Here is a 12,813-nt window from a genome sequence, read left to right as displayed (position 1 = left end):
TAAATAAAAGTTGTTATTAATAAACAAGAATACAGTTTGAATGGGGAGTGATTTGTAAAATATCCATAAAGAAAAATAAATCTGCTCACAGTTCTGTTTCATATGGGTGTTGAGAGATGTATCCATAGATCTCCTCATGTTGCTCTCAAAGTGCACCAGATTGATGCTTTTAACTTCAACATTTAAATAATAAAAAAATCCCGGGGAGCATGCCCCCCGGATCCCCCTACAGGAGGTTAGGTCCCCCCCCTCACTTAAATCATGTCCACATGGATAAGAAACTAAATACATTTGCACACATCTTGTGTCCATATCTTTCTGTTTTGGTGTTCATGCCAAAACCGTGCACGTGAATGCATACTCGAGTCATGGTAAGATATCTGGATTAAGAGGTTGCTTTTTCTTTGCACAGCATGAAAGAAAGGCAGTGAATGGGCAGTGATTTTAGTATTTTTAAGCAGAGGTCAATAACTTGTACGGCCCTCGGAGGATGTTGTAAAAATTGAAACGGCCCTTGAGAGGAAAAAGGTTCCCCACCCCTGATTTAATCTGACCAGCGTTTCAGCATTTAAAGCCGTCACACCATGTTTTTCCCATCTGGTTGGCGTGCAGTTATTTTTTGTTATTTGGCTTCAAACAGAACAGGGTTTTCACACAAACACTGACCATTGAAAACATTTTGGAGAGCTGGTGAGTGGAGCTGGAGAACAAAGAAGGCATGATGAAGTTCAGAAGAGACATGAGCTCCAAGAGGTTGTTCTGTAGAGGAGTTCCAGTCAGCAGCAGGCGATGTTCTGCCTACAGAGCGAAAGAGGGAGAAAGAGACATCCCACACTGTGATGTGCAATACTTTGGACAGAAATGGAGACACCACAGAAACATGCTGATTGTGGTTGTAAAAAACATCAGTTAACTAACATTAATAGACATAAGATGGCGGTATCGAAGAGAGTTCATGTTCTTCAGCATGTGACCTTCATCAAACAATGCATACTTCAGGCGCAGTTTACGGAACAAACCGCGGTCGTTATCGTTTCCTATGGCCATGTTGTATCTGTAAAACAAATCAAACAAGCAATATAGAATAAAACAATGTTGAGTTATGTTGAGGTGTAGGAGAAAAGTTATTTCCACCACCAGCACTGAAATCTGTCAAATATGATTGAGAGAGTGGGTTTGCTCACGTGGTCACAATGACGTTGTATTCAGTCTTGTCATCGAGGAGATCGTGTCTGAGGTAGCGGCGGTCCTCTAAGGATCCTGCGTAAACATGTCCCTGAATAAGACTGTATACTGTAACAGCAGTACTGCATACAAAACTATGATTGATAACATTAAACACAGTTCACACATATGCGAGGTTCATGGAAAACCATAGGAGAGATTTCAATGTGAAAAGATGAAAGAGAAGTCATACCACAATAGACTACAACTTTGAGGCTTGGACACCACAGCTTCATCTCTCTGACCCAGTTATCTGCAACACAGAGAAAAGGAAACCACCAAAGGTAGTATCAACGGCAAACTCAAACAAACGTTTACATACACCAAAGCAACACAAAAGTTGACAACTGTATTTCTTACTGGTCCTCTTCCATAAAAATAAAAACCACATGCAGCTACGCTTAACATTATAATCTAAAAGTGTGTTGTTCAAATGACACAATATTCAGGAAGGTAGCAAAGTGCTTAGGATCATTACCCAGGGTGGAGGCTGGCACAATGATGAGGTGAGGACCCTCTATTCCCATCTGGTACAGCTCGGCCAGAAATGCTATAGCCTGGATAGTTTTCCCCAAACCCTGAGCGAAGGAGAGAGAGAAATACAGTCAGATAACAAACACAGATAAAGAGGTAAACAAAGAGCCAGGCGGACATACAAAAAAGATATTTGAACATCTGCGTTTCAGATCACACAAGCAGCAAAAACCTTGACAGATGTCAACACCTCCACACAAATAAAAGGTTCTTACTTCTTTAACCGTCTTAGGACTAAATCAACAGGATGAACTGTCTGCTGCATGTCCTCTCCTTTTCTACATTTTGTTTCACCTGCAGGATGGCTACATATCCAGACTAAACACTCTTTGATAGTGGCACAGTAACACTCATTGAGTGGTGACAAGTTGTAAGCCCCCGCCGTCCTGCTGGCTTAGAAAATGTTAACATTTATATGTTTAGGAATTTGATCAACATCTCATGAAGGCTGGATGTCTTACCATTTCATCAGCGAGGATCCCACTCAGTTTGTGCTCATACATAAGCAGCATCCACTTTAGACCAATCAGCTGATAGGGTTTGAGCTGGTTACTGAAAGATAAATGGTAACTGACTGAGAACAAGAAATGGATTCAACAATTAAATAAACAACACATACTGTATGTCATCCTTAAAATGTAGGGTTAGGTAAGAATGGAGAAACCAGCTCGAGTGCGTTAGAGTTTGAAAGTACACAACCGGAAAAAATCTGCCCCTTCCTTCAGACTTCCTTACAGAGCCCCTCCTCCAACACACACAGACATGACCAATGAGGGCACGAGATAAGTTTGTGCACAGATGGAAGGCTGACAGGCAGGTAGGCCATCCAGTTATTTTAGCCGGGCCTAACCCTAACCCTTTTATGTATTTTTTGTCAAAGCACTTAAGATATTCATTGCTATCGGAATGTTAAGAGCATTCCATGGAATATAACAAAAAGTGTATCTCGAGCCGGTTTCTCAAACTTACCTACCCCACCTTTAAGTACGATTNGTGCAGTTCTTACAGAGAGCACCAGAACGCCACTCCGGCACTTCCAAAATATGGAATGATCATTATAGTTATAAAAAAAGAAGAGAATAAAGTAAACATCATGTTTACTTTATTCTCTTCTTTTTTTATAACTATAATGATCATTCCATATTTTGGAAGTGCCGGAGTGGCGTTCTGGTGCTCTCTGTAAGAACTGCACCCCTATCATACGAGACATATGCTACGTGATGACACGTTAGGCTTGTGTTGTGTTCAAGGACCCTGACCTTGGCTAGGAAAAACAGGCACTCGCTTGTTTAATTTTTTTGCGGTCTAGATTTCTCTAATTTTGTACTATTTTTTGTGTGTGTTGTGTTTATAAATTACCTCGAGGGCCTTACCAAATTGTCTCGCGGGCCGTATACGGCCCAGGGGCCGGAGGTTCCCCACCCCTGGATTAAAACAACACCTGACTAAACAGGCTGCTTGAAGGAAGTGATCTTCACTTTGACAACTTATCTGTGGTTTCTTTGAGTCCCTTTTTCAAATCAAACTTTAAAAAAACAGCAGCTATTGTTTCACTAAACCAGACCAGGACAATGTAATGCCAACTACCAAAGGAGTCAAAGTTTTCTGTTTGGTTACAGAAATCCCATGAGGAGCAGAGCCGCTTTGAAAGGGACCGTATTTCTCAGGCGAAACTCATCATGAAACCTTTTATCCTCCGAAGAGTCAAGAGCGAGGTGAGTTAAAGCTACACACTTGTGTTGTGTAAATCTAATGACTGTGAGAAGTCTGTTATGTGGGTAAATCTGGCAGGATCTTCAGTTTTTCGTCTCAAAACCTGATGTAAAATATTGGCAAATAAATGAAATGCTTTCCCTGCATCCAGCTATGAACTGAAATAGTAGACTCCAATGAACATGTTGATTCCTTCTGTTAGGGAAGAATCAATTGTCTTAAACACACTTTAGCATTTGCCAATGTGCAAACATAGATTTTGTAGAACGTCTCTATTTGCTAAATGACGGTCACATGAGGGTAATTGTAGTTCAAACCCTGCATAAGTATTGTAAATATGTAATGTACTTTATTTTGTTTCAGGTCCTCAAGCAGCTGCCAGCCAAGGTGGAGAAGGTCGAGTACTGCCCAATGAGTGAGAAGCAGGAGGTTCTCTACCAGAACATGTTCAAAAAACTCAAGACTACCATTATAGGAGAGAGTAAGCCTGTTTTACTGCTACCTGTTGAACATCTGAGTGTTACGGTATTTTTCTCAGATAACAAATAAATGTATGGTTAATAATTGTCCTCGTGCGTTTTTCTCTGCAGAGCGCGAGTTGTGTAATGTGATGATGCAATTGAGGAAAATGGCCAACCACCCTCTGCTTCATAGACAATACTACACCACAGAAAAGCTCAAAGCAATGAGCAAACTCATGCTCAAGGTGGGTCCGAATGCCGGGATGTCTTTTCCGCTGGGTCGTATGGCCTCCATGTTCTTTGTTTTGTTTATTTGTGATTCCATTTGTATATCTGTCCTTTGACCCCTCCTTTCGTACCACTTTCTTTTCCTACCCCTTGTTTTCTGCCTCTTCTAAAACAAACGTTCTCTTCCCTCCCCCCACAGGAGCCAACTCACTTCGATGCAAACGCTGTTCTGATCCAGGAGGACATGGAAGCGATGTCAGACTTTGAGCTACATCTGCTGTGCAAGCAGTTCTCCTCCATCGGCTCTTACCAGCTTGAAACTGAACTCCTGCTTGACTCAGGGAAATTTCACCTCCTCACAGAGCTGCTGGCCTCACATAAAAACAAGGTAAATAATTATGTGTAGAACCATGTCTGTGGTGCATGCAGGAAGAGCACAGATGCATGTATTGAAGAGTAAACATCTTATCATGTACCAACACTTTTCTACTACGTTACAGGGTGACCGAGTGGTATTATTCAGTCAGTTCACCATGATGCTGGATATTGTCGAGGTGCTGATGCGACATCTTAAGCATCGTTATGTCAGACTGGATGGATCCACACCCATAGCCGACAGGTCAGTGTTTTACAGTAGAAATATGAAACACAATCCTATTAAAATGTGTAGATATTGGTTAGACTTCAGTGGATTCAGTAAGTCTATCACATGTTTAATTGTAGCTGCTAATAATAAACAGTCTTTAATTAAAATGTTTCTTTTTCCTGCAGGATTGGGTTGATTGATGAGTACAACACGGATCCTGACATATTTGTGTTCCTGTTGTCAACACGTGCTGGTGGCCTGGGCATCAACCTCACATCCGCTAATATTGTCATCCTACATGACATTGACTGCAATCCCTACAATGACAAACAGGCAGAGGACAGATGTCACCGCGTAGGCCAGACCAAGTAAGATTGGATTTATGTATTTGTTTATTGGAGTGTTATCCAATGAGGTCTAGTTACAACTTACTATATCAGCAATTTGACTGATAACACAGTATTCTTTGAAAACACAGGACCTCCTCCTTCCAGAGCAATGCTTCACCTATTGATTTCCTGAATGACTAATATAGCTCTTTGTTGGTATCAGGACTGTACAGGTGAAGAAGCTGATCAGCAAGGACAGCATAGAGGCCATCATGCTGCAGCTGGGCCAGAGGAAACTGAAGCTGGAACAGGACATGACCGCTGCTGAAGGTAAGGAGATTTCTACACATAAATATGCTTTATTGACCGCATGGTCATAATCTTAGCAATGAAGGCATCTTCCAGATTTTTATTTGATTATGTAACCTAAATAATCCAAATGACAACAAAAAAGCAGTAATGATTTGTCATTTGGGCCAAGGCTATAGCACAAATTTACTCTAAAAATATCAGACTTAACAAATCAATGACAGCAGGTAAGGAATGAGGACGAGCGGATTCCAGCACTGCTTTTCCAACAATAAAGAAATGTCCTAAACTCTGCAGAGATGCCGAGAATTACTTGTTGGGAAAGAAAAATGGTATATCAAAATGAATGTTATACTCAAAAAACAAACGTCAGTTCCAAATGTAAGAAGGATTGAAATGATTGAGTGCAAATACAGTTTGAGCAGGTTTCTTTAAACTGTAACTGTTCCAGAACATTTCTGGGATTGATAATATGTTCATAGTAGTTCAGGAAAAGCATGAAAAAAATAACTTCTATCAGGTCCTACAGGCATGCAATGACTGTTGTGTATACAGAAATAACTATTTATTTATATATATAGAAATAATACTTGCCTTACAATATGTATAAACAATTTAAACATTGAATAGATAAAGTAAAGCTATGTATGAAAAATGTGGATCCGAAAAGATGTAAGGCAACTTCCAGGTGCCTACTTGCGTTGGCGTAGATTTGCAGGCAATACATCAAAAGCTTAAGAGCAGTGACCAATCTGTGTCTCAGCCATATTTCTGGGCACACAGTGAATCAGGGGACGTGGTTTTATCCTAACCTTTTGAATGATATGCAAATAAGACAAAAATATAAACAATGGTGTCTTCTTCAGGTGGTGAGGGGACCATACCAGAAGATATGGCGTCTTTGCTCAAAGCCTCACTGGGACTGTGATACACAAAGTGATGAACCTTGAGCCTGAACAAATAGACTTTTGATGGCATCCCTGTGATTCTGGGCAGACTTCAGTGTTTTGACTGAATACATTTTTTGTATCGATACTGGAAAACTACTGAGAACCATATGCCCACCATTAAAGAGAAAAAAGTTCTGATATTAAGATCTAATCTACATGGATGAGCTGTGCCTAAAATATTGTTTTTTTACATGCAAACACATCAGTTGTTCCTACTTTAAATACGAGAGCAGTATAGAGGCACAACTAAAATGCTGCCTTCTTAATGTTTGCATATGTTACACAAGGATTCTCTGTTAAAACTTGAAAGAAAGGGTTAAGAATTTCAGATCAAACCATTAGTAATGCAGCAAGTGTTGGAGTACACTGCACTCGAACAAAATAATGTTCTAAGTTCCCAGAACACATGCAGTCTTATATCATGATACTCACATCAAGGTGGTGTATGCTGATTGGGTAAATGATGCATACTGGCGCTCTTGGATGGAGGAAATGTTGAACTTCTAGTACAGAAGATGTAGGATGAAAGATCTTTTAACATTTTTCCTACCCGACAGTGTTGCATTGGGCCTAATGTACCGCTCTTAGTTGCCGGCTTCTAAAAAGAAGAGTTCTTTACATCAAATGTGTTTTGCTTATTTGGTCCACAGCAGCAGATTAGAAAACTACATGAATTGTTCCCATTTACATTAATTTGCTGTGTTACCATATTCAAGATGGCAGTTTTTCATCAGAAAGTCAACCAAGAATCTGATTAATTGAATTCTGTTATTTGTCCAGTTTTCACCTTTCTTGGCAAAGATCGAATTACATTTGTATACAGACGTAACGTGGTTGTAGTCGGTGCAATTATTCCAGGTTTTTTTAGTTTAAAACTAGAAAAATGTGAAATAGAATGTTTTAACGGTGCATTAATTGGTTTCTCTGCTGTTTCTACTCCTTTTTTAAATATCTTGAGCTCAGTGAAGGAGGAAAGGATTTGAACAAACAGCTGCTGCATCCATGTACTGTATTCAAAGTGGCTAATGTATTGTGAGTGTAAAAGCTTTAATAAGTAATTTGTATGTTTCTAAGGTCGCTGTTTAAAAGTGATTAATAAAAAAATTGAATAATTGGTTGTGTGGTCCTGCCTACATTGTTTAATCAGGAAAACCCGCAAATGGAAAGAGGGGGAGAAAGTGTTTAAATAATGTAACGTGAAGAGTTACAAAGAACAACAAAAAATGTATATGGTGCATCTGCTACTTGAAATGGTGATTGTGTGTAGCCCTTTTGGTTATCAATGCATTATTGATATATGTAATTGTATCAGACTTAAGACAACTATAGGCGACAATCTTTATTTTGGTTTGTGCATTCGATGCACAAGAACTTTGACTTTCGTAAGTTATTACTGACGATGACTCCGGAAACAACCTACCAAAACCTACTGAAGTGGCATTTCATATCGGGGGAGTTGTTCTGGCATTAAAAATGTTGACAAATCATTACAGTTAAAAAAAAACATAGGACATTGCAGTTTACTAGCTGCTACTGAAAGACATTTGATAATTAAAAGTGCCCCTTTTTGTATGAAGGAAATGCTCAAATCTACATTAACGCATTGTGATCTAATAATTACTCAGCATTGGGGGAATATCGTCCACATCTGAAGCCTGTCAAGTGAGCATCACATTTGATGGTGTAGGTGAAATAGAGTACTCCTTTGCTCAGCTGGCAGCTTAGAGAGTGAGTTCCTCGCTCAGGGAAGACAACACATCTACCCGCTACATCATTGTAGAGAACGTCTCGATCCCAGACTTCAAACCTCAACGCCTGACCAAGTTCTACCGATCCAAAGTCATAAGTCACGTTCCACACCGGGTCGTTGTTGTCCATCACTGTCTCCGTCTCCTCGTACATGCCATTGTAGAAGATCTTAACGTAGGCGTCGGTTTTTGTGAAGGTGTCTGCCCTCAGGCCTGCCGCTCTGTGGATCTCTAGCCTGAGCGTTCCTCTGCCGGCTCTTAGAGGGCAGCAGTTTTGGTCCAAGTTGGAAGTCGGGGAGCAGTTCTTCAAACCAAGCACTGCCTCCTGCAGCTGGTTATCTTTAATATACTCTGTGACAAGGCTTCTCAGATTATCACTGATCTGTGAGTCATCCACCAGATGATGCAGGGGGAAGATGGCATAAGAAACCACGTCTGGATTATCGTGGAGGCTGTTCATCCAGCTCTGGTATGCTTCAGATGGGTCCTCCTTGTAGAGGATGTCAGGGAAGTACCTCTCCCCTCCGATAACCTCAATCTTATGGGTCATGAAGCCTTGGTAGAAGCCCATACTCATGTTACCTTTCAGGAGGTTATCGCAATTGTTGGATAAGGATACATTGCCAGGGAGGAAACCTAGAGCCATTCGGAGTTCAAAGTTCAGGCAGTTTTTGATGTCGGACTCGGAGAACCCTTTCAGAGTGGCCAGGCAGGTCCTGAAGGCAGTGATTCGCCTCACCTTGCCACCAAGCTGGACCTAGGAGACGGAACAAATATGAAAATGTTCATCATATCCACCCTGCATCCTTATCTTCAGCAGTATTTGCAATTTCTTTGTAAAGACATTCTGCAGCACAAGTACCAAGACAGAAAAATAACACTGTTCTCCACTGACCTGGTGTATGTAGTGTGTTCCATAGGTGTCTATCAGCCGTCTGTATAGGGCTCTGTTCTTGGTCGTATTAAAGCTCTGTGGGAGTCTCTTTAGATGCTTTGTGAACTCTGCACTCAGCTGGGGGTGATCAGCCAGCCTGTAGCTGAAAAAACAAAAGGCATGTGCAGTTCAACCATAACACAACAAGACTTTAATCTAAAGTCTTTTTAAAGAAAAACGAAAAAAACATCTGCACATATCTTTGGCCTACAGTGTATATGGAAAACATATATTTGCCTTCTATAAATACAGGAAAAACATTAAAAGCTAGTATCTGCAGATTGCATGTACTGTAATACTAATTTGGCTACTGGCCTTGCTGCATATGAATGAATCCAGGTATTTACACATCATCAAATTGTGTATACTTACTAAGCACCAGTTTAACCAGCCTCCCTTCTCTTTACCTGTAGTAGGTGCAACTGATTTCATGGGTGGCAAACGTGGCCTTGTCCACACTATGCTGCGAACGAGCAAATTTAGCCAAGTCTGAGCGGCTTCCTCCCAGCACTGCCTTGCCAATATTATCTAAGCTAAGACCCAGGCCCCAGTTGTTGTTAACCAGCGAGTTGGAGCTGCGCAGCAGGGATTCCACAGAGTGGTGGAGGGCACTGGAAAGCTGCTTACTGCAGCGGCTGAAGGGACGCCAGTCGAGCACTGCAGCTGGGAGCCTCTGAATCTGAGGGGGAGAGAGAAGGCAGGATGATGGGTACAGCACAGGGAAGAAGGAACACAAGAGAGTTGTTGGTAAGAATTAGGTGAAATGAATTGAGATTGATTGAAGACACCATTAAAAAGTGAAGGCTGAGTTTTGGAGTTTTCACCTGTCCGTCTTGGAAGCGGTTTGGACACAGTGTACAGGTGTGGTTGTCGGCCAGATGAGCTTTGACATTGATGACGTATGCCCCAGTTCGACGCATCCGCACCACATCAAAACCCTCCCCAGCCAAGTTGTGGCCCGGGACAAAAGGGGCCTTCTCACACTCTGAGCCTGAGCCTATACGACAGCCCCGGATGCTGTACACCTCCAACAGGACCAGTAAAGCCAATGTAAACAGGAGGATGTTGCTCCGGTGGTATCTTCCAGCGTGCATGGTTGCCTAAAGGTATCGACCATAGACAGTATAAATAAAGGTAACGTGTTCAAAGTGAGAAAGCAGTGGTTAAAGTGTGCCTTTGAGAGATTCCTTGCTATGAAATACTCCCTTTAACAGGAATCAAGCAGCAAGTTTTGTCAGGCATTAAAAAACAATCTCCCCAGGTTTGTCAGTGAACCGACTGCAGAATAGTTGCAGAATTATGTGTTACACACTAAATGCAGATATGGTTCTAATCCTCTCTGCTTTAAAAACGGGAGTAATCCTCCCACAGATGTTGGGTGTCAACTCCAAAAGAACATGCACAACAAAGACGTACTGTACAACACAACATAGACATGTAGCCTTACCTTGGACTGTATTATATGTATCGCCCTTCAGATTATCCCTGTCGTCTTTTGGGAGCTTTCACTCTGTAGCTTTCTCTGTCTACTGAAAGTCCTCCCCAGATTTTAACAGCCAAAAAAACACATTTGTTGTGTCTCCTTCTTTTTACTAACCCGATTGGTGGTGCAGCTCACTGTAAAAGATGAACTGCAAACTGACTAAACTCTTGATCCTGCTGGAAATGAAATCCCGGTTGAGAGAGCTTTGGCTTTACTGCCCGTGCTGAAAGCCTGCTGGGTGTACTCTTTTGTCCGTCCTACGCCTTATGAAAAAGACCAAGGAGGGAGTTACCCTGCTTCAGAGTTGTGTCCCGCTCTCTGTCCCTCTTTCTCTCTCTCTTTCTCCCCAGGCCTTAACAATTTCCTCAGCATGAGTGGGTTTGTTTTTATGTTCATGACCCAGCTCTTTGAATCCTTCACAGCTGTCTGTGTGTCTGTGAGTGTACATATGCTATTGTGCATGTGTGCAAGTGCATGTGAGGGGGAGGGAGAGTTGTGTGTAGTCACGAGAGAAAAGAAAGGACACTAGGATAAGCACTTATTACGGGAAATGGCTGTGTATGTTCGTGCATGTGTGTCTGTCTGTTGAAGTGACTGTTGTTGTGTGTATAATGTCTGAGCTGTCCTGTCAATGTGCGGATAACCTGACCAACAGTGTGAGGTCAGCCGTGCCATTGTCTGTTTTTGGATGTGGGTGGAATGTTTGTATTTTCTCAAAAAAGTCAGGGAAGATAACAGTGTTTCTTTGCGCTCTGTGCCGGAGGTTTTATTCTATGTTTTTCTATTTAGAGAATCAGTATGTGCAGGGCAAGGCAAGTTTATTTATATAGCACCTTTTAACACAAGGCAATTCAAGGTGCTTTACAAAAATGAAAGACATTCAGACAAAGGCATTTAAAAACAGTCATTAAAAAGAAAAGATAATAAAAGAAACATTATAAGAAAAAATACATGAATAAAAAGTTACAGTGCAGTTTAAGATATGAATAGTTCACACAGAAGTTCAACTTTACTGATGCCTTTCTTTAAGGGTTCTTCTAACATGAGCTGTGTACGCTTGTATGGCATATACTTCCCGAGCAGCATACACAGAGAAAACCAGCCAGGACAAAGTCCCCAGACACTGATTCCCTGGGGCTACTAGCCCCAAATGTTCATTAACCAAAAACGAAACACAACCGCTCAGTTTCAATTAAAAGCAGCGGCAAAAAGAAAAGTCCTAAGCCTGTATTTAAAAGTAGTAAGAGTCCCAGGTTTCTGGGAGTTTGTTCCAGATATTTGGAGCAGAATAACTGAATGCTCATCAGCCACAACGATGAGACTAACTAAAGGAAGGAAGTGAACCAGCTGGCCCTGTGGTGCCAAAATAATCTCTTCCTCAGCGTGTAGAAAACAAAAGAGATTGTTGTTGACTTCAGGAGAACCCACTACCAACCCCCTGCCCCAAATGGACCTGGACTTTAACTTCCCCCCCCACCACACACACACACACACAACCTTCCCTCATCCAGTCACTTTTCTACCCATCTCCGCTGCTACTGCACTGAAACTTTACTTTAAACATAATTTTCTCATTTGCACTAAATAATACTTACATTAATTTCAATTAATGTTCTGTGGATTGTGTTATAAAAAATACATATATTATGAACTAGTACTTATTAGTACTATTACTTAGTCTTATACCTCGTTTATCTAGGCCCTTTTTGTATCTTGTTTTATATATGTCACACTGTGGCACTGCGAGAAACCGTAATTCAAGATATCTGTATGTATAACACATTTAGACATTTTGACAATAAAGCTGACTTTGATCTCAGATGAAATTGTTTCATTGAAATGAGCGATGTTGGCATGGCAGTGAGATGTGACGAGGACTGGCCATGGAGCGGAGCCTTGAGGCCAAACAGATGTAAAGAATTAAGGAACACAATCACTTCTAGAGACAATGAAGACTGGATTACTTCCGCTCATCAGTTTGAAAGGCATCGATGCCACACGATGTGCACAAATGTCCCTTCTTCTTCCCCGTTCTTTGTTGTTCTCCCTCTCTTTGTTGCTTTTTGGATATTTCTCCTTCCTCTTGTGCCTTGTGTTGCTCAACTTTCCATCTGTGACTCTCTCTTGCTTCATGTTTGCCTTTCCTTCTCTTTTCAAAACTTCCACAAGCAGTTGCACAACATGCTGCGAGGGAAAAGCTCCTCTTTTCTCCAGCAGGTTTGATTGACAGCACCCCTTGCCCACTCTGCAGTCATTGTGTGTGTGTGTGTGTGTGTGTGTGTGTGTGTGTGTGTTGTGTGTAGTGTGTTGTGTG

At 41.4% G+C, this 12,813-nt stretch overlaps 3 protein-coding genes across 3 annotated transcripts; 1 reads left to right on the top strand and 2 right to left on the bottom strand.

Annotated features, from left to right (window-relative positions):
* Nucleotides 1-666: 666 nt before the first annotated feature.
* LOC104957353 (SWI/SNF-related matrix-associated actin-dependent regulator of chromatin subfamily A containing DEAD/H box 1A-like) lies at nucleotides 667-2,330 on the bottom strand (the record flags this gene model as incomplete). The annotated part of the gene is made up of 6 exons (XM_010784974.1): nucleotides 2,220-2,330; nucleotides 1,703-1,802; nucleotides 1,418-1,477; nucleotides 1,185-1,260; nucleotides 919-1,054; nucleotides 667-798 (listed from the first exon to the last, which is right to left on the bottom strand). Coding segments are annotated over exons 1-6 (555 nt in total), but the record flags the coding sequence as incomplete, so codon positions are not given.
* A 1,008-nt stretch (nucleotides 2,331-3,338) lies between these two features.
* Nucleotides 3,339-7,446, top strand: LOC104957352 (SWI/SNF-related matrix-associated actin-dependent regulator of chromatin subfamily A containing DEAD/H box 1B; the record flags this gene model as incomplete). Its single annotated transcript, XM_010784973.1, has 8 exons — nucleotides 3,339-3,473; nucleotides 3,835-3,952; nucleotides 4,062-4,177; nucleotides 4,360-4,548; nucleotides 4,661-4,779; nucleotides 4,932-5,114; nucleotides 5,299-5,405; nucleotides 6,251-7,446. Coding segments are annotated over 8 exons (1,029 nt in total), but the record flags the coding sequence as incomplete, so codon positions are not given.
* Nucleotides 7,447-7,796: 350 nt separating this feature from the next.
* prf1.5 (perforin 1.5) lies at nucleotides 7,797-10,878 on the bottom strand. Its single transcript, XM_010784971.1, has 5 exons — nucleotides 10,464-10,878; nucleotides 9,841-10,116; nucleotides 9,424-9,695; nucleotides 8,978-9,119; nucleotides 7,797-8,839 (listed from the first exon to the last, which is right to left on the bottom strand). The coding sequence occupies exons 2-5, from the start codon at nucleotides 10,108-10,110 to the stop codon at nucleotides 7,952-7,954; spliced, it is 1,572 nt and encodes a 523-aa protein (XP_010783273.1). The 5' UTR covers nucleotides 10,111-10,116; nucleotides 10,464-10,878; the 3' UTR covers nucleotides 7,797-7,951.
* Nucleotides 10,879-12,813: the final 1,935 nt, after the last annotated feature.

The sequence above is a fragment of the Notothenia coriiceps genome, unplaced genomic scaffold, assembly GCF_000735185.1.
Source record: "Notothenia coriiceps isolate Sejong01 unplaced genomic scaffold, NC01 NC01_scaffold00026834, whole genome shotgun sequence".
Classification (NCBI taxonomy): Eukaryota; Metazoa; Chordata; class Actinopteri; order Perciformes; family Nototheniidae; genus Notothenia; species Notothenia coriiceps.
The sequence above is the reverse complement of the archived record's forward strand: the minus strand, read 5'-3'. Positions and strand labels throughout refer to the sequence as shown.